Consider the following 21,561-nt stretch of genomic DNA (forward strand, 5'->3'; position numbering starts at 1 on the left):
GAATGTCGACCAGTTTAAGAGTTTCACTTCTGAAGGTTCAGGATCAGCTGGTTCTTCGCTCAGCATCTGAAGTTGCTGCAAAGCATCTAAGTAAAGCACCTCATAAATAATGACATTTCAGCCGCTGGTTTCCACACCAAGTTTGTGAAGTTCGCAATGACGTAATAACAAAAGCTGAAGGAGAAATTCTTTCAAAATGAGTTTGTTACTAAGGGAGTGGTAAGATGGTTGCTCTGGGGCACAGGAAGTGGCTCTGCAGAGTGAGTCCTCCTGTTTGTCAGGTTCACGATCTTTGATGTGAGCTGCAGTTTGTGTCTCCAGTCTGAGAACGAACCGAGCCGGACAGTAGCGGCACGATGGGCAAGAAACAGAAGAAGTCCGGGGAGGACAGGTACCGGCAGCGTCAACTAGGATCCCACGGACCCGGTCCGTGGAGGATCCTGTTAGCTAACCAGCTGGCTGGTGCTAACCACGAGTGTTAATGTGGCCCGGTTCGGCCGCTCACAGTCGCCTGAAGGAACCAGAACCTGTCGGTTCTTTAAGCGGGAACTTCCACTGTTAAAGGGGTTTTTAATAATCTCACTGACGGACATTAACACAGACAGAAAATGTCCTGGTGAGGTTTTAAAGTCCGTCCGCTGGCTCGTGTGTTAGCAGCCAGATGCTACATGCTAACTGTTAGCTAGTTCCAGCTAACGTGTGCTGCTCGAACCGAACAGGTTCGACGTGCGTGGTTCCGTCCACTTAACACGTGTGTCTCACCATTACCAGTGTGATAAAAGTTTGTCATAATTATAACGTATGAAGTCATGGTTTGATTCCCGACGGACTGCGTTTATAACGCGCTTTTCCATCTGATCCAGAGGCTCAAAGTGCTTTATAATGAGCCCTCACATTCACACACTGATGTCAGGGTGCTGCCATTCAGAGAGGTCACTACACACCGGGAACAACTCAGGGATTAAGGACCGAACCCAAGGACCTTTAGTGGTTATCTTGTTTGGCTGGTGTTTAAACTGACGATCCTCTGGGTTCAGTCAAGCCCACCGCTTATCCACTAGACCGTCACCTTCCCCTCTCCTAACTTAAGGCCCTGTCACACCGTGACGATTTAGCCAGTGTATGTTAACCATATTAAAATTTTCTAAGTTAAGAACACGTTGAGACACGCTGAAGCTTGCTGATGTTCGTCCTGATATTTTGGACATGCTGAAAATTTTCAACTGGTGCCAGCATGTGACTCACACGTCCCACACATGTTGGACGTAAGCTGTAGGTAAGTTATGTGATTGTTGGCACGCGTTTCTTGTAATTTACTTATAAGTCTAAATACATCCATTAATGCTGGTCACTGATTGGCTGAAAGACGCGGTCCGTATGCAGAACGAATGTTTCATTCACACACGGAAAAAATATAAAGTCTGACCTGTTCATTTCTGTCCAATTCACCATCACAGACAGACACGAATCCATATAAAGCTCCTGACTTTTGAAAATGACCTCAGAAAATCCTTTAATTCCTGGCTGGAAAAGTAGCGTTTTAAATAAGGATCCACCTATCCACAATCTTGCACTTCCGATCCGATCCCAATACCTGAATTTGGATATCTGCTGATACCGATACATTTCCGATCTGATACCAGAGCTCTGTTTTCTTTAATATTATTATTATCATTATTGTTGATTTTCTTAAAAAGGAGACCTGAAAGTTGAGATACAATTTGCCAGAAGGTGCATCTAAGATGAAAGACTAGATTTGATGTTTTGGTGAAAGAATTAAGTACTTTTATTTTTTAGACTTTTATAGACTTAAAGAGAAAAGACAGCACTCTCTCTGTCTGTCTCTCACTCGCTTTCGCTCTCCCTCTCTCATTTTTTTTCCCTCACTGTTTTTGTGCTTTGCAAACTTCGAACTTTTGGGAAACACGAAACCTTTCAACTATTTAAAAAAAATGCATCATCATCTATGCTCGCACAGGATTTTAATGGAGCCTTTTTCCCTTTCAGCGGACAGAATCTCTGTTCGCTGTCCTCCTCGGCTGCACACTGAGCTGCTTTTCATTGCGTTTTACAGCCTCCGGGCAGTGATACCGATCCGGGATCAGATTGTTCCCATCCCTAGTGTTAAAGCAAGTCCCTCGGTGGTTTGTTCTGCTCCAGGTGTGTTCTCATGCCGGTGCTGCGCTCTGAACACATAGAATTGCTGTAATGATTTAAACTTTTAAAGCGCCGTTGTTGTGGTGTGATCATCAGATGACCTGATCAATCGATCAGGGTGATCACGCCTGATTAATGCGCTGTTTAATCATTTAAAGTGCCATGGCTGTCGGTGATCACCAACAGATCACAGAGCACTTCATTCAAATCACACCTGATCACAGTCGACTGGCGCTTTAAAAGTTTAAATCATCACAGCGTTTCATTATTCAGGTCTGTGATGACCTGATCAGAAGCACCTGGCGCTTTCAACATTTAGAGAGACAGCGCTCCATTCATTCATTCACGGCAGCGTTTCCTCACAGCCAGTCCACTCATCAGCGTTCTGTACACAAAGAAAATGGTCCACCAAGATAAGAAATGAAAATAAAAAAATAAAGTTATGTTAAATTACTGTTTCTGACCCACATCACACCGTGCAGTACCAGTCAGATCCACTGGGTTGAAACGGGGCTGTCAGCGTACCTGGTTAATCATCAAGGTGTGACAGGGCCATAAATAAATATCACTCCAGTTCTGCCAGTGGGAGGACGGTTGGCGTCTGTGTTCCACCTGCGGGAGTGCGGTTGGCGTCTGTGTTCCAACTGCGGGAGTGCGGTTGGTGTCTGTGTTCCGTCGGTGGGAAGACAGTTGGCATCTGTATTTTACCGGTGGGAGTGAGGTTGGCGTCTGTGTTCTGGCGGTTGGCGTCTGTGTTCCGGCGGTTGGCGTCTGTGTTCCGGCGGTTGGCGTCTGTGTTCCGGCGGTTGGCGTCTGTGTTCCGGCGGTGGGAGGGCGGTTGGCGTCTGTGTTCTGGCGGTTGGCGTCTGTGTTCCGGCGGTGGGAGGGCGGTTGGCGTCTGTGTTCTGGCGGTTGGCGTCTGTGTTCCGGCGGTGGGAGGGCGGTTGGCGTCTGTGTTCCGGCGGTTGGCGTCTGTGTTCCGGCGGTGGGAGGTGCGGTTGGCATCTGTGTTCTGGTGGTTGGCGTCTGTGTTCCGGCGGTGGGAGGGCGGTTGGCGTCTGTGTTCTGGCGGTTGGCGTCTGTGTTCTGGCGGTTGGCGTCTGTGTTCTGGCGGTGGGAGGGCGGTTGGCGTCTGTGTTCCGGCGGTGGGAGGTGCGGTTGGCGTCTGTGTTCTGGCGGTTGGCGTCTGTGTTCCGGCAGTGGGAGGTGCGGTTGGCATCTGTGTTCTTTGACATTATTTCTGAGGTTTTAGTCCAGTTATGAATCAGTTAATCATGTTTGTGAGAACCATCATTAGATTTGTAAGTAACAACTCAGATAATGGAACACTCAGAATTAAAGGTTGAAACAAATTTTTCTCATAATTCCATTATAGTTTTGTTTTGTTTTTGTTGTTGTTTTTTTTTTAGAAGTTTTGAGGCTGCTGATTGGCTGTCAGTCAGTGACATCATCAGCCAGTTGAACTGTTGATGTCAGCAGTATTTGCCTGGGGTCAGTTTGACGCTGTGGAACATGAAAGGGTGAAAAGAGAGTGTGGAGTCAGGGGGGCTGTGGTTTGTTCTTTGGTTTGGTGCTGGTGGTGTTTCAGTTTAGTTCCTGTTTCTGTCAGGCAGAAGATGTTCTGAATCACTGAAATTAATTTTTCTTCAGCAACAATGAAACTTTTCCACATAAAGTTTGAGTTGAACCTGAAGCTGCTCTCTGACCTGGTGTCGCCAGCTGAACAGTCGCCCTAAAAAAAAAACCTCTTCACCCCGCCTTCACTGCACATGCGTCATGTCGGAGCCTCAGCAGCAGATTTATCGCCTCGTTTCTGCTTAAAACTAACTTTAAAATGATTTAAGAGGCTTTAAGTCATTATCTGATGGTTAATAATCACATCATTCCCTTTGATGGCTTTGGGTGTAGAGAGTCAGACTCAAAAGAGTCAGACCGTCTTTTATTCTGAAATAATGCTGAATTTATGTGGAAATGATTGTTGTAGAAAAGCTTCAGATATCTGTGGCTGAGACACATGATGACTGGAGGCAGTTTGAAGCAGAAACGAGGTGATAATCAGTGAATCGCTGTTGATGCTCAGAAGTGACACATGCACAGTGAAGGCAGGGGAACCGTTTTTTAAGGGGGGGGGGGGGGGGGGCGTTCGGTCAGCGATACCGGTCCTGTTACTGATCATTGTTGATTTATCCTCAGTGCCAAAGATGACGGCGTTGATATCGACGCTCTGGCAGCAGAGATTGAAGGTGCTGGAGCCTCCAAGGAACCCAAAGGGAAGAAGAAGAAAAAAGGAGCAAAGAAGGATGAGTTTGAGTACGACACTGTTCCTCCTCCTCCTCTTCATCATGGCTTCTTTCTTCCTGCCTGTTAAAGTTTTCTTCTCCTCTGCAGCCTCCTTTTTCTCCTCTTACGTGGGCTGTCTGTAAAGTATCGGTCCTTTTTATTTTTTTTTAAAAACTATATGGATTTCATTCGTATGTTTTTACGTCAGGCAAGTTTGAACGCTCGTGCGCATGCGTGAGTTTTTCCACGCCTGTCGGTGACGTGATTCGCCTGTGAGCACTCCTTGGGAAGGAGTGGTCCTGCCCCCTCATCGGAATTTCATTGTCTGGAAATGGCGGAATGAAAAGGACTTTTTTTTCATCAGATTTTTTTCAGACGACATGCCTATCTCGAAATTGTGGAGAGCTAGACATGTCCAAACTTGTCCACTGACACACCGAAACGGAGGCGTTCTTTGTCTCGCTCATCAAGCGAATCGGTCGTGACACGCGAAGCCTCCGCGCGGCGTTCCACGACAAAATCTCTGGTTAAAAGTGAAATCTGGCGGAAAATGGCTGATGTCCAGCTCTTGTGATTACCGGAGAAAGAGCACACGACGTCTCGTATCCACAGAGCTATCCGTTTAGAAATGATACGGTGTTTTGTGCAGCGTCGTCACAGCTCGGAGCGTGGTGCACCAAGCGTCCTTAAAGGGTCCTTAAAGCGACAGTTAACAGTCCTTATTCTCTGTGAAGCCCACAAAATTTTCACCGAAAGCCAGATAAATTTTTCAAATGGTTTCCAGGTGCCAGTCTCTAACAGCTTCTGAAAAAAATCTGATGGAAAAAAGTCCTTTTCATTCCGCCATTTCCAGACAATTAAATTCTGACGAGGGGGCGGGACCACTCGTTCTCAAGGCGTGCTCACAGGCGAATGACGTCACTGACAGGCGTGGAAAAACTCACGCATGCGCACGAGGGTTCAAACTTGCCTGACGTAAATACATATGAATGAAATCCATATAGTTTTAAAAATAAAAAGGTACGATACTTTACGGACAGCCCACGTATTTTTATTTTTCATCATCACCTCCTCCTATCAACATCACCACTTCCTCTTCTAGTTCTCCTTCATGTCTCTTCCTTGTCCATCTCACACCTGCTTCTTATCCTCGGTCAACCCCCCACCCTTTTCTTTTTGCTCTTCCTCCTCTGTTTCTCCTTCTCCTCCCCTCTTTCTTTTTGCTCTTCCTCCTCTGTCTCTCCTCTGCTCCTCTCCTCTTTCTTTTTGCTCTTCCTCCTCTGTCTCTCCTTCTCTGCTCCTCCCCTCTTTTGTTTTTGCTCTTCCTCCTATGTTTCTCCTTCTCTGCTCCTCCCCTCTTTCTTTTGCTCTTCCTCCTCTGTTTCTCCTTCTCTGCTCCTCCCCTCTTTCTTTTTGCTCTTCCTCCTCTGTTTCTCCTTCTCTGCTCCTCTCCTCTTTCTTTTTGCTCTTCCTCCTCTGTCTCTCCTTCTCTGCTCCTCCCCTCTTTTGTTTTTGCTCTTCCTCCTATGTTTCTCCTTCTCTGCCCCTCCCCTCTTTTGTTTTTGCTCTTCCTCCTCTGTTTCTCCTTCGCTGCTCCTCCCCTCTTTCTTTTTGCTCTTCCTCCTCTGTTTCTCCTTCTCTGCTCCTCCCCTCTTTCTTTTTGCTCTTCCTCCTCTGTTTCTCCTTCTTTGCTCCTCCCCTCTTTCTTTTTGCTCTTCCTCCTCTGTTTCTCCTTCTCTGCTCCTCCCCTCTTTCTTTTTGCTCTTCCTCCTCTGTTTCTCCTTTTCTGCTCCTCCCCTCTTTCTTTTTGCTCTTCCTCCTCTGTTTCTTGCATGATTCTCTCAGTGATGTCAGCAGGTGAACCTGTTTCTGTGCACACGTTTCTCCTCCTGCAGTGAGGATGACATCCTGAAGGAGCTGGAGGAGTTGTCTCTGGAGACCCAGGGAGGGAAGTCTAAGGTCTGACTAACTTTTGCAAGCATTTTTCATGATGAATTACTTTCAAAAGTTGTTTATTGAGTGGAAATGTCGTTTCCTGCATTGTTTAGTTTTTGCAGTTGAGCGCCGTGGTTGCTGCGTGTTGCCTTTTATTTTTTTTTTTTTCAGGCCCTGTGGTCATTCTGAGGTGCATTTTGTGAAAAAATGTGAAGCGCTCAAAAACTAAAGTTGAGCCACGTGCTCATTATTCATGTCGTCCCGCCACTGTCCTGCTAAGTTCACGTGCAAACACCAGGCTGTGGTGGACGAGCGGTTAGTGCGCTTGATCCAGGTTCAAGACGTATCAGTATCCATGTAATACAGAGTTGCATCAGGAAGGGCATCCGGTGTAAAATTTGTGCCAAGTCAACATACAGATCCACCTCAGATCTGCTGTGGCACCTCGGAGTTGGGCGGAGAAGCTGAAGGGACATACATTTCAGTCCAGACATCCTGGTAACACATGTCCACACAAAAGGCGCCCGGGCCAAATGTGGCCCAAAGGCCACAAATTAGCAGCCCTCGTTTCTGTGCGGCACAGCGGGCGGCTAACAAGCTGCATTAGGACAAAACAGTACGTAGATCGCATTAAGAATCTGATAGTTTTATGTTTGATTGACACTTTGCCTTCAGCAGTGAAGCTGTCTGGTGTGAAACAGGAGTTACTGAGAAGGACTTTAAACAGCACCAACAAACCGCATGAACAGTGAAAAACCTGTATGGTGTAGAAATACATTCTGAGGTGGAAGTCGTGTCCAACTTTTTTTCTTCATCTGTAGGCGTCAGAAGGCTGTTTGTGTTTTTGTAGATGTCAAATTCTAACATATGATGCCGTCTGTTGAAAGCTCTGACATCGGCAGGAGTATTTGACGTTTACTGCTGTTAGATGGAAAAAGATAAGACAATCAGTGTGCGGTCAGATCACTAAAACATAAAAAAATATATATAGACTTTTATACAAAATTTAAAAAATAATAAATCAGTGCACAGTGTCACCCGTAGTAAATAAAAGTGTTGATTTTTACAGGCAGTTCTGTTTTCTTGGAGAATGAGGCTGTAAACCCCTCAGCTAGAAGCACAAAGGAGATTTGTGAGGGAAGCCACCAAGACACCTTCAGTGGCTGAGACTGAAGAATCTGTTGCTTCTCCAGCCTCACGATCAAGCAGAACACTGAATAAAAAATAAATAAACCAGGGTCCGGTTTTGTGAAGCAGTCTGATCTTGTTTAGTCAACTAAACTCACTTAGAGGACTAATCTTTTGACGTTTGATGTTACACAAAGCGCTTAGTTGGTTTTTAGACTGGTACAGAGGATGCTCATCTTATTTTAGTTAAACAAAACTTCAGTGTCTTGCTTTAAAAAAAAGGTGGCTATTATGTATCACCACCTGATGGAGCAGGAAAGGAAGGAGAGACTCGCAGCGGGAGTCGGTCTTCTGGGACCGGAATAATCCATTGGAGATGTTTACGGACGACAAGGTCAGGAGTGCTTCTCCTCTGCTGCGGTGGACTCGGCTGTGTTTGTAGCAGACGGACCAACCAGGAAGTAAACAAAACTCACTCATTGAAGGCGTTTCTTGGCAATGACACTCACGAGGCCGCTATGACTGTGAAAATCACAGACTAATGTAAACGTCTAATCTACAAGTTTAGCCGTCGATGTGAAACAGAGATTAAACGGATAATGTTGGGCGACTAAGTTTAGTACACGAAAGGATTAGATGCTGTATGAAATCAGACCCTGATGTTGAGTCCAGGCTGGCGTGTTCGTCACGTCTTTGGACATACTTGAGCCTCGGCTATCTTTATTGTTGTTCTGGTAACGTGTTGGTGTGGTCGTTCACGGATTTCTGTCTCTTCGTAAGCAGAAATCAGATCCTGCAGAGGATGTGGAACTTGTTGAGCCTCCCAAACCAGAGAAGAAGAAAACCAGGAAAGGGAAGAAGGGTGGAGCCGGCCTTGAGGATGAGGGTGATGAGGGTCAGGGTCGAGTCGAAGGTGACAAGAATGGAGAGCTGACAGACGAGAAGGTGAGGATCTGGTTTAAATAATCTGGAAGACATAATCTAAAAAATTAATTAATTCATTTTCTGGTGCTTATCCTTGTCATGGTGACAGCAGACCAAGCAGCTCATCCCACACTTCCCTATCCTTGGCCAAGTCGTGGAATTCTTCCTGGGAGAACCTGAGGTGTTCCCAAGACAGATGGCTTGGGAACACCAGTGTGCCCTCCACTGTGTCCTGGGTCTTCCCCCGGGCCTCCTCCCGGTTGGACATGCCAAGACCTCCCTCTGGAGACGACCAGGGGACATCTTCACCAGACACCTGAACCACCTCAGCTGGCTCCTTTCAATGCAAAGAAGCAGCAGCTTGAGTCCCTCCCGGATAGTTGAGAGCTTCTCACGCTGCCCAGGAGTCCAGATACCCAACGGAGGAATCTCATTTCTGCCGCTTGTGTCTGTGATCTTCTTCTTTCAGTCATGACCCAAAGTTCATGACCGTAGGTGAGGACAGGAGCATAAATCAACTGATAAATCCAGAGTCTCACCTTCTGGATCAGCTCTTCTTCACCACGACAGTCCGGTACAGCATCTGTAAAACATCAGACTCCACTCCAATCTGTGTATTGATCTCATGTCTGAACAAGACCCCATATCTGAACAAGATACTTAAACTCCTCCACTTGGGGCAGTAACTCTAACCCCTGAGCTAGAGGGGACAGTCCAGTTTTCTGACGGAGGACCAGGGTCCCAGCTTTGGAGGTGCTGATTCTAAATTGATTCACTTCACACGTGACCTCGAACGTCCTCAGTGACATCAGAGGTCACTGTCTGATGAACAGAACCACATCATTTGCAAAAAGCAAAGATGAAGCGCTGAGTTCACCAAACTGGACACCCTCTGGTCCCTGACTACACCTTGAAACCCCGTCCGTGACGATCACAAACAGGATTGGTGCTGAGGGGCAGAGTCCAGCAGCCACCAGGAACGTGTCTGATGTCCCAGCTCCTACTTTGGTTGCATTGAGTCCGGATCAGGTGTTACAGTGCATCCAGTGCCCCGTACTGCCACAGGACACCTGGAGGGGGACAGTCTACACTTGTAGACTGGTTGGACGTGCTCCCAAGCCCCCTCTAGTGTGCTTGTAAGGGTCAAGAGCTGTTCCACTGTTCCATGACCAGGGTGGAACCCACTTTTCTCTTCTTGGACCTGAGGTTTGTCTCTGTCCTCTCTCGTACCTGGGACCATCTTTTCTGTGTGGTTTAACTGGTGATGGTTCATTTGTGCTTCTTTCCACTTTGATGATGTGAATGATGTCTGCTGTTGGGCTCCAGGTGACTCCTGCTGCTCCTCCCTCTGACTCGGAGGAGGACAAAGGCTCACGTCATCGCTCCAAAACCAAAGGAGGCAAAAAACCTCCTGCTTCAGATGAAGACAAGGAAGAAGGAAAGAGGAAAGGAGGAGAAGGCAGCAACCAAGGAGGAGAGGTGAAGGAGAATGACTCGGAGGAGGATGAGGAGTTCCTCTCCAAGAGAGACAAGAAAAAGAAGAAAAGCAAGGCAGCAAAGGCAGAGAGCGAAGAGGAAGAGGAAGAGGAGGGCGAATTCAAGATCAAGACGGCGGCGCAGAAGAAGGCAGAGAAGAAGGAGAGAGAGAAGAAGAAGAAGGAGGAGGAGCGGCTGAAGCAGAAGAAACAAAAGGAGGCCGGACCTGAAACCAAGAAAGACAACGAGCCCGAAAAGATGATGGAGGCCACGCCTCCTCAGCCAGCTGCAGAGGAACCGGAAGGGGCGGAGCCAGTAGCTGAGGGTAAGATGCTCCGCCCACTTTGTCAACATTACAAACACAAAGAAAAGCATCAATTAGTTTGTTAGTGTTTGATAGGTTTAATCTGAAACATTACACATGTCAGACTTGAACTCAGTTTGATCCTGGTTAAAGCAAAAAGAAAACAAATCCAGTCTGTGACCCGAGCTGAACCGTGGACTTTGTGATCAGATGCACCTCTGTAGATTATTTGGTGTAGTTCTGTGTATCTCTGTAATTCTTTGAGGTAACTCTGTTGTGATTTGGCGCTATAAAAAAAAAACTCATATAGTTGCCTCTGAGCGACCACAGGGGGGCACACTGTTGTTATTGTCTTATTTTGTCCAGATGTTCGGTCGTACTTCCGGTTGGGTTGTAACCAAGCGGTAAATTTCAGTGGGCTCAGATGAAGAAGAAAAAGTTGCAGTTTCTTAACTGGCCACTTGAGGCAGGCTCTAACAGTGCGTCACTCCCCATAGACCACGCCTCCATGTCAAAATCCACAATTTTTGAGTTATCAGCCTGGTTTTGGTCTCAGATCGTTTCCTTCAACATGATAACTGTATGGGGTGATGGCAGACGAGTGGCACGTGTGACCCTCAGATAAAATAAAGACTGTGTTGTCTGCTGATTGAAACTTCTGGAAAATGTTTTCAGGCAGTTTTTCTTCCCACCAACTTTCAGTATCAGTTTCATACCTCATGTCTTTCTGTTTGTTACAGAAATTAGCTCCAGAGTTTGGAGAGGAAACATCTCTCTGCTGTGATTGTCCTAAGAGACAGTATAAACCATAATGTATATTAACAATTCTTTGAAATCATAAATTTGTATATTTTTGTTTTTTTAATGGTTTTCTCTCTCATGCAGTGTGGTGTGAGTCTGTGTAATGTAGGATCCGTCTGTTGCTGCCGTCGTGTGTGTGTGTGTGTTTGGGCCGTACGTCAGTTCTTTCCAGCCACTGTAGCTGGTCACAGAGGTTCCGCGTGCGGCAGCATCTTCTGTCTGGATGATGACTAGATGATGCATTGTTATTATCCTATACTCATGCATATTTTGGGGGGTAAAAACCTGATTTTTGACAAAAGATTTTGCCTCTGGCTGTAAGTTTAATACTTTTTGGAATACAGTTTTGATATTCACTGACAGTATGTTATTCAGTTCTTCTCCCTGTGATGAGGGCAAACACAACAAACTTCTGATGATGTTTGAAAATGTTTCTTTATGAAGCTCTATGATAACGGGCTGAGCAGGCCCAGCGGCAGCTTATAGTTTTGATAGAGCCTTGGAATTCATACATAGTAATAAGTTTGTCACATGATATGACATGACACGGTGGTCACAGATTAGTGATTTTTGGGGAGAAAATCTATTTTGAGAACTTTGATTTCAGACTTTCAGCACATCATTCTGTGGAAGACCATTTAGAATTCAGTTGTATCAGTAACATCCATGATTCATCATGATTGTCCCAGACATGTTACAGAGAAATGTTACTAGAAAATATTATTTTCATAATTTCTGTCATTTTGAGAACTTTGATTTCAGACTTTGATTGCAAGTACTATGTCACTTTATATGTCATAGAACTGTGTGTATGTGAGTCAGTCACTCGGGTTTCTACCCACTATATTTGAATCATTTCAAAGCCTTGGTGGTCCCCTTCAGTATATTTTGATTTTGCTGAAATTTGTGCTGTAGTAATTTCTTGCACAGTGAAACAAAACATAGGGACAAAGTGATTTTCAAAACCTTTTGAAAAAGGGAGAAAATGATGCACTCTAGTGGCCGCTTTGAATGACAGCTGCTGAGCAGAGTTTTGACTCTCATTACGTCTGTCTGTCTCATGTCATGTGACGCCGCGTCCTCTACAACCCTCATTGGTCACGTTCTTCCAAAACCAGATCAATTTGTCTGTCTTTCTTGTGGACACATGTAGAAGAAGTAAGACATGTTTGCTGGAGGCTGTGAAGTGAAACTGTTAGCGTGTGAAAGTGACCAGACGTTCAGCTGACTGAAGGAAAAAAACAACACCAGCAGTTTGATGGAGCAATGCATTCTGGGTAGACAGAGAAAATTGGTTTTCATGACTGTTTGCCTGTTTAAAAAATGTCTCAGCAATTTTGCTGAAATGATGTGTGTACGTGGTAAAATATTGTGCTGTTTTTTTTTTTTTTTTTTTTTTTTTTTTTTTTCTTCTTCATCCCCAAACTGGCTCTTAGAACAACAAAAACAGGACTGATAATAGTAAAAGTTGATGATGGTTTACAGTCACTGATTAAAGTGAGACCGCTTTCCTGCACGTCTGCTAGTTTTCATGAATGTGCAGCTCTCATCACTCACTCTTCTTCAACCTCTTTTCTGGGTTTGGGTTGCAGCAGCTCCAGCAGGGGACCCCAGACTTCCCTTTCCCGGGACACATTGACCACCTCTGACTTGGGGATCCTGAGGTGTTCCCAGGCCAGTGTGGAGATATAATCTCTCCACCTTGTCCTGGGTCTTCCCCGGGGTCTCCTACCAGATGGACGTGCCATCCTTTCCAGATGCCCGAACCACCTCAGCTTGCTCCTTTCAACATGAAGGAGCAGCGACTCTACTCCGAGCTCCTCACAGATGACCGAGTTTGTGCAGCTTTGCATTTTTATTTATTTTTATCCCCTGATTTCTCCATAACTCCCAGCAGGTGTCCTCCTCACTGCTGGAGGAGCAATGGCCTGTGAAGTGCACGGCTGACGTGCCAAGCGCTCACAGGATGCCGTCTGAGGTTCACACTCAGGAAGCCGCTTCAGACCGTTTTAAAGCTGAGACAAAGGTGTTCTTTAAAATGATCCAGTGTCTCTGTTAAATCAGAAAATAAGCATGTTAACGTGCACATAAAACAGGGAAGAACCTGTTAAATAGGTTAGTTGGAGTAATTAAACCAGATTAAACTGATACAGACTCAGTACAGGAGGTGTTTAACTAGTTGATGAACTGACTTCATTAAACTGGACCACAAGTGGATCCACAACCAGTCTGATTCTTTTTCCCTGCAGAGGAGACGGAGGGTGACAAAAAGAAGAAGGACAAGAAGAAGAAGAAGGGAGAGAAGGAGGAGAAGAAGAAGGGACCCAGTAAGGCTGCAGTGAAGGCCATGCAGGAGGCGCTGGCAAAGCTCAAGGAGGTGAAGCATTCTGGGAGTCGGGCCACGCCGGCGTGATGATGGGAAGTCTTGGTTTGGATGCAGGACTCACCTGGTTTTCTTTTTCTTTCCTAGGAGGAGGAGCGAGTTAAAAGAGAGGAGGAGGAGCGCCAGAGGAGGCTGGAGGAGCTGGAGAGGCAGAGGCAGGAGCAGGTAAACCACAAACTCTCTCACTTCTGTATTCATCCTTTTGGAATTTGACCTTCAGCCCCTCCATCAACCCCTGGTTAGGAGCGTCTGGAGCAGGAACGAAAGGAGAAGAAGAAGCAGAAGGAGAAGGAGAGGAAGGAGCGTTTGAAGAAGGAGGGGAAGCTGCTGACCAAAGCCCAGAGGGAGGCTCGAGCTCGCGCCGAGGCCACGCTGAAGATGCTGCAGGCTCAAGGTGATGCCGACTGTCAGCCAATCGGATCGCATCCCCTCCTGTCGAGTGCCGACTGTAGGGGGCGCTGCAGAGCTTCATCATCACAGCTTTAATTTAACCTGCGTTGGATGTTTGAGATGGTTAAAGACATCTCACATCTTGATCAAAAGAGATGATCTTGATTTTCAGTATGAGTCCAGATGGTGAAGGCGGGGCCCCGCCCTCCTTCTGACATCATGGGTTTGAAGCAGGAGGTGTCAGAAAAGTTCCCATCATCACTTTTATTCACAGTCCCTTCATTTTCAGAGACCAAAAGTAGTTGGACAAAATAGATGTAGCATTTTTTCATATAAATCATCACTTTTCCATTCAGGGGAGGAACACAGATCAGTCATTAAGAAATGCAGACGTGTGGTCCCATCTGGAAGAGGTAGTTCTCAAAAACTTCTGTACAAGGAGACTAGTGAGGGAAGCCATCAAGACACCCAGACAGCTCTAAAGGAGTTATAGCAGGGGTGGGCAACAGTGTGCCATGAGGGGCCAAGGTGGTGCAGGTTGGTGGGAACCAGTCAACTCACCAGGTGGTTTCACTGATCAGCTTCTTCCCTCAACATCAAGTCCGGATTGTTTGAAATCACCTGCTGCCGTGTTTGGTAGCAAGCAAAGCCAACACCGTCGTGGCCCCCCAAGCCCTCGTCCGGGTTCCAAGCTTCTCTGGCAGTGAGTGGAGAAGTTGCACTGTGTAACTTTTTTTCTGTGACATCATCAGTTACACATCTTGATGTGAACTGGAAAAGGATTTTCCGAAAGATTCTAAATTTCAGCTACACTTTGCCAGAAGCCACGTGGCAGACTTGATAATGAGCGTCCAGGACGTGTCCCACAGTGGTCCTGGGTTATGTGGCTCTGGCAGTGGTCTGTGTAGTGGACCCGTGTGTACCTGTTCACAGGTTTAGATTGTTGTTTTTTAGGGTGCTTCTTGCCGTAAGAACACAGTAGAATGAACATCAGTGCTTGTGTTGTTGTCTTAAAGAGGAACTAAGTAACTTTTTCAGGTTAATTTTACAGTTTGGGAGTAATTCTGAATGAATGAATGAATTTATTTATTTATTAGGCACACACAGACCCGTAATAAAGTAAACTTGCAAAGAAAACAATCCAGCAACACACCCATGTGCCCGAAAGGGTGTAGGCAGAAACAAAAGCTTATAAACACCCGCCCCTTTAACCAAAAATAAATAAATAAAAAAAAATGTATACATATGTATATAAAAATATACATATACCCATGATAACTAATACAAAATATAAATGAATCACTGAACTAAAATTTCTTAACACAAACATGCAAACAGCAGTGCACCAAAAACAAAACCAAATCGATTAAACTTAAGTCATCACACCATAACAAGCAATTAAATTATTTTTATAGAGAATTCTGGTGGTTAAATTGCTTGTTTTGGGGCTTTACAGTTTTAGAACAATGCCACCACCACAGACATGCCCACCCCCACCAAGGCACCGTCAGGGTAGAGGCTAGAAGAACAAGACAATGAACACTTTATTTCTTACGTGTTCATAATCATGTCAGAGCCAGTGGGGAAAAAAAGCTGCCAGGGAAAGAGATGAAAAGGAAAAATAGAGTGACAGAGGGAGGGGTCACGCAGGTCAACCTCAGTCAGACTTTCTTGGAATAGCAGAGCTGAAAGATAAAGCAGTGTGAAAAACAGATGCAGAGCTGCTGCTGGAGGAAGATTTGGTTCACTGTGAAAACATGACGCAGTATTTCCACACTGATTGTGCATGTCCTCGTAGAAAGAGAGCGAGAGATCCACCTGAGCTAAACTGTTTTCTGTGTATTTCTGTGGGTTGTCGCTTTCTTGACGGGGTTCCATGGATTATGTAAAAAAAAAGAACTTGGAGGGGGCGAGGGGGCAGTGAATGTTTGCGACAGTTTAGTGGTCCTCCTCAGCTCTAGGGGGAGCTCCATAGAGAAGAATGTGATTAAAAACCAGGCGAGACATAAAAAAACTGTCCAAAGTTACTTAGTTCTCCTTTAAAGCTTCTTATCAGGTTGTGGAACCCAAACTAAGAAGGTAGAAAAATGCTGACGTGACTTTGTGTAGGTGTTGAAGTGCCATCCAAAGATTCTGTGCCACAGAAGAAACCGGTTTATGGAGACAAGAGACGGAAGAAACCCAACGCACAAACACCTGAAGGTACCGCACCAATTTTAGCAGCAAGCCGCCTGTGCATTTTCACATTGGGATTTGTGCTGAAAATGTGCTGCCTTGCCCGTAGAAACCTCTGAGGTGACGTCACCCATGTCAGAGACGCCAGAGCCTGTTGCCATAGAGACAGAGGCACCAGCGGCGGACACAGGTGAGTTGTGGTCGGGGTCAGTGTCCGTCCAGCGGACACGGAGTGAAGACCTGCTGTGGTTTAACGTTCTGTAACTGTCAGGTGTGGAGGAGAAGCCCGAGGCTGACGTCGATGACTGGGAAGCTATCGCCAGCGACGAGGAGAAAGGTGAATAAATGGGCTGTGTGTGGCGGGTTTGAGTGTCCGGAGCGTCTGATGGATACATCCAGCTTAGCAATTGCCAGATGGCACGTGGGCAGCAGCAGCTAATATTTACTGTGTCTTGCTGTCAGAGTTGAAGAAGGTTCACATCGAGGTGAAGGAGACTCCTGCTGCACCTCAGCACACAGGCAGTGAGGAGGAGGAGGAGGAAGAGGAGGAGGAGGAAAGTGAAGAAGAGGAGACGGAGAAAGAGCAGAAGGAGACAGTGGCAGGAGTGCAGGAGAAGAGGAGGGCAGCGAGGGAGAGCGAGGAGGAGAGCAGCGGGAGCGAGGACGAAGACGGGCGGACGAAAGAAGAGCAGCGCTACGACCGGGCCAAGAGGCGGATCGAGGTCTGGAAACACGGACAGAGTGAGCGCTCGTCACTCTCAGCCCGTCTCTGACTGGAACTCTGTGTGTGCTTCAATAGAAACGAAGAGCGGAATACCTGAAGAACATCGACTATGACAGACTGAGAGCGCCCGTCGTCTGCGTGCTTGGACACGTCGACACCGGGAAGACCAAGATCCTGGACAAGGTGCTGGGTTCAGTTTGAGCTCTGGACCTGATTCACAGTCAGAACCTTCTTTGTAGTCATGTGGCAGCTGTTTGCTTGTTAAGCTGCAATTAGCGATCAGGGTCATTTCCGTTTTTCATTAGTGAATGTGATTTGCTGATGCTGTATTGTCACCATGGTAACCATGTGATGCGTGTGTTTTTGTGCCCTAGCTGCGACACACTCATGTTCAGGACGGCGAGGCGGGAGGAATCACGCAGCAGATCGGCGCCACAAACGTTCCCAAGGAGACGATCGAGGAGCAAACCAAGATGGTGAAAAACGTACGGCGACGCCCACAGACGCCAACACGGACGTGTTGAGTCAATGTCGATGGTGATTATTAACGAGAACATGTTTCTGCAGTTTGACAGAGAAAACATCAAGATACCCGGCATGCTGATCATCGACACGCCAGGACACGAGTCCTTCAGGTAACCCTGTGACATCAAAGAGGGCCAAGAGGTCAAAGCTGTTCTTTTGCGAAATAACAGACGGCAAATGAGAGTCAAGTTTAAACAAGATTCATGTTCACTGATAGAAATAAGGTCCCGTTTCTGTTTGAAATTACATCATTTAAAAACAATTTAAAGAGTAAAAAAAAACACCCCACATAAAGTACAAACAGCAAAATACAATTATCCAAAATAAAACAGTTTTTGTTGCTGTTTTTAAAATAACTGCAGGTTTGACAGAAAAGGTAAACTTGTGTAGTTAAACATAATACTGTATTATTTCCTTCTGAATGAATTCAAAGTATTTTTTCAGTTATAAAATATCAAACAAAGCGAGTTGATAATGTTTAGTTGACTTTTTTAAGGTGTTGGTGTTCTGAGTCCGTATGTTGGCGTGCTCTGACGCTGGTGTCCCGCCCACCTCGAACATGTTTCTCATGTTTGTTTTTGGAGCTGTGACATAGATGATTGGGTTCAGACCTGGGGGGGCGGGGCTTAATGTCTGCACAGTGATTCCAGTCTGACTGATAATTGTAAATGATTTCTCTAAATGGTGAAAGGCGTTTAAGTGTCTGAGTTTTGCGGTAACAGTTGTTGTCGTGTGCTCGAGCAGCAACCTGAGGAACAGAGGCAGCTCACTGTGCGACATCGCCATCCTGGTGGTGGACATCATGCACGGCCTGGAGCCTCAGACTCTGGAGTCCATCAACCTGCTGAAGGAGAAGAAGTGTCCCTTCATCGTAGCCTTGAACAAGGTGGGTGTTACCGCCGAGTCCAGGCTTCGTCCAGAGCCGTCCGAGTTGATATCCTTATCAACTTCCGATCAGAGTTGCTGAAATCACGGTGTGACTCTTGAATCAAAGTGTTAGACTGTGACCTTTCGGCTGACGTGTTCGCTCTTGTGTTCTCGACATGTTTTTGTCTCCAGGTCGATCGTCTGTACGACTGGAAGAGGAGTCCTGACACGGACGTCGTGGCCACGCTGAAAAAGCAGAAGAAAAACACGAAGGACGAGTTTGATGAGCGAACCAAAGCCGTCATCGTGGAGTTCGCTCAGGAGGTGTCAATCACAAATCGGCCAATCACAGAATATGACATCACTGAATGAACAACCAAAGAGTTGTTGGTTTTAGGATGTCCATCCTGTAGTTTTCCTGTCCTTCACTTGAGCTCACTTGATTTTCACTGATTGATTGATGATTGATTTGTATGTTTTAATTTTTTTTCCACTCTCGGGATTAGTTTTTTTTTTTTTTCTCATCATTGCAAAATAATTGCTTTTGTTGTTGAAAAATGACATTCTCCTTTGTGCTGAGCTCTGTGTGAACGTTCTGATGTTGTCTGTCGGTGATCGGTGTGTTGCCGTGGTGATCGTGTGTTGCCGTGGTGATCGGTGTGTTGCCGTGCCCTACGTGAGCCTTTCTGTCATGCTGATGATATTCCTGCTGTTCCTCAGGGTCTTAATGCTGCTTTGTTCTACGAGAATAAAGACCTGCGGACGTTTGTGTCCTTGGTTCCCACCTCGGCCCACAGTGGCGACGGGATGGGGAACCTCATCGCCCTATTGGTTGAGCTCACCCAGACAATGCTAGCACGCCGGCTAGCACACTGCGAGGAGCTCCGAGCTCAGGTCATGGAGGTAAGTTTGTGTTGAAGGTTTTTTTTTTTGTTTGTTTTTTTTTGTTTGTTTTTTTTTCTTTACAGTTGGCAGAAGTTCACTGATTTTAAAACTTGCTTGTTCAGGTCAAAGCGCTGCCCGGAATGGGAACCACAATAGACGTCATTCTGATTAATGGATGTCTGCGAGAGGGAGAAACCATCATCGTCCCAGGAGTGGAGGGACCAATCGTAACGCAGATCAGAGGGTTACTGCTGCCCCCTCCTCTGAAGGAGCTCAGGGTGAAGGTAAAGACCGCCGAATCCACATCAACTTCTCAGTCAGTTCACTTTATTTATATCGTTCCAAATCACAACGGAGCTGCCTCAAGGTGCCTCACAAGGCAAACCTCACAGTCTCCCCCTAAGGAGTCTGCACGTTGTATAATGGTCAGTATTTACATTGTCCCAATGAAGTCCAAGTCTTCAGACTAGTCCAGTGGAATAGTCTGTGTTAATCTAGTTCACAACATTATCTGAATGGTGCAGGTGGCACCCCATCCAGTCGTTCAGCATGAGGCGCCGTGTGGCAGATCCCAGTCACAGTGCCTCAAACAGAGAGAAAGAACAGAATCAATCAGGCAGAACAAACAGCACCTAAAGGCCCTGTCACACTTTGACAGTTTAGCCAGCGTATGCCGACGTACTAAAAATACGCTGCGTACGTCTAATACATTGTGGGTAAGTTTTGTATAAGTTAAGAGCACGTTGAAGCTAGTAAACTTTTCCATTACACATAGTTTTTTTTTCCTCCAGACTGGAAACATGCCATTGTGACTCCAGTTTTTAAATCTGGTGATCGTCATATAGTTAGTAACTATAGACCTATAAGCATACTGCCAGTAATCTCAAAGATGGCAGAGAAAGTGGTCATAAAACAACTCACAGACCACATTAACAGTTGTAATCCTGGTCTAAATCCAGCTCAGTTTGGATTCAGAAAACATAACTCCACAGAAATTGCCATTTTACATTTAACAGAGCAAATTCGATCTCATCTTGACAGAGGTGGAGTTGGAGCTGTGTTCTTACAAGAGAAGCTTGAATCTTCGACTGGACTGGGTTGCTTGACGCGAGGACGTTTCGCTTCAAATCGCAGAAGCTTCCTCAGCTAAAATTCTTGCTCTGATAGTCTGACTTCTGACTTGACACTTGTAGAGAAGAATAATCAAGAAGTCACAAAAGCTGGAGTTTTAAACCTAACCAGACCCCTCCTACTGAGAGGCAGACTGCTATAGGCTAGTGACTAAACAATAGCTCTAATTAGCTCCTATTGTGCTCTAGTTAGCACCCTCCTAATGACAGGGCAGCAGTCTTTCTCCTGATGGCTCCCTTGACGACTCTGCTGATGACGTGAATGACTCATTACCATGAACAAAAGACTGAAACTGCTTTGACCTGAGTAACCCATTGTAAACAGGGGACAAAGCGTGTCTGAGACCCCCTCCCCGGTTAAGGCTGGGTTTCAGACGTTTCGCAAAGAATGCCTCCTTGACACCTCTCTCAAACCATTTCTTCTCTCTGGCTAAGATTTTAACTTCCTTGTCCTCAAACGTGTGGTTGGTGTCTTTAAGGTGGAGATGAACTGCAGACTGAGGTCCACTGGCGCCCTCTCTGCGGTGCTGGTATAGCCTTTTGTGTAAAGGTTGCTTAGTCTCACCTATGTAGTGTTTGTTACAGTTTTCCTGACATCTGATAGAATACACTACATTGCTGTGTTTGTAACTAGGGATCCTGTCCTTAGGGTGAACTAATTTCTGTCTCAAGGTGTTAACTGGTTTAAAGTAAACTGTGATTTTGTGCTGTCTGAAGATCCTCTGTAGTTTTTTCCCTACTCCTGCTAAATAAGGGAGAGACACTCCTCTTCTTCTTGTCTCCGTCTCCTGTCTATCTGGTCTCTTTGTTCTCTGGGACTTCTGCACTTTGTCCAGGGACCATCATGAGTACCCACATACTGTGAGGGCTTTCCGGACAAGTTGTTGCTCTTTAGCCCTTTCCTCTGCAGTTGTGGGCACCTGTAGGGCTCTGTGTTGAAGAGTCCTGATCACCCCGAGCTTGTGTTCAAGGGGGTGGTTTGAGCCAAAGAGCAGATATTGGTCAGTGTGAGTGGGTTTTCTGTAAACCTCTGTCTGGAGCTGCCTGTTCTCTCCAATCGTAACATCACAGTCCAGGAAGGCTAAATGGTTGTTTCTGGCATCCTCACGTGTGAACTTGATATTGGCGTCCACCGAGTTGATGTGTTCTGTAAAGTCCTCAACTTCCTGTTGCTTGATTTTAACCCATGTGTCATCAACATATCTGAACCAGTGACTGGGAGAGATGCCCGTGAAAGACGTCAAGGCTGTCTTCTCCACTCGCTCCATGTACACATTGGCCACAATGGGGGATACCAGAGACCCCATCGCACAACCATGAATCTGCCTGTAGTAATTCCCCCTAAACAGGAAATACGTGGTGTTAAGACAGATCTCCAAGAGTTGGCAGATGTGGTCTGGTGTGAGTTTGGTCCTTTCAAGTAGAGACACATCCTCCAGCAGTCTCTGCCTCACAGCTGAGACGGCCTCAGCAGTGG

General features: G+C 46.1%; 1 protein-coding gene across 1 annotated transcript in view; it reads left to right on the forward strand.

Moving 5' to 3' along the window:
- Positions 1–235: 235 nt before the first annotated feature.
- eif5b (eukaryotic translation initiation factor 5B) overlaps positions 236–21,561 on the forward strand; it is a 37,424-nt gene continuing 16,098 nt past the window's right edge. The window contains 19 exon segments of the mRNA XM_034179590.1: positions 236–391; positions 4,351–4,467; positions 6,333–6,396; positions 8,284–8,445; positions 9,751–10,225; positions 13,255–13,382; positions 13,476–13,553; positions 13,632–13,782; positions 15,888–15,980; positions 16,063–16,143; positions 16,225–16,290; positions 16,416–16,675; positions 16,753–16,860; positions 17,052–17,162; positions 17,245–17,312; positions 17,947–18,088; positions 18,262–18,393; positions 18,790–18,972; positions 19,077–19,238. Coding sequence (XP_034035481.1) covers positions 357–391; positions 4,351–4,467; positions 6,333–6,396; positions 8,284–8,445; positions 9,751–10,225; positions 13,255–13,382; positions 13,476–13,553; positions 13,632–13,782; positions 15,888–15,980; positions 16,063–16,143; positions 16,225–16,290; positions 16,416–16,675; positions 16,753–16,860; positions 17,052–17,162; positions 17,245–17,312; positions 17,947–18,088; positions 18,262–18,393; positions 18,790–18,972; positions 19,077–19,238 — 2,616 coding nt within the window. The 5' untranslated portion in view covers positions 236–356.

This window comes from Thalassophryne amazonica, chromosome 1 (genome assembly GCF_902500255.1).
Source record: "Thalassophryne amazonica chromosome 1, fThaAma1.1, whole genome shotgun sequence".
NCBI classification, from domain to species: Eukaryota; Metazoa; Chordata; class Actinopteri; order Batrachoidiformes; family Batrachoididae; genus Thalassophryne; species Thalassophryne amazonica.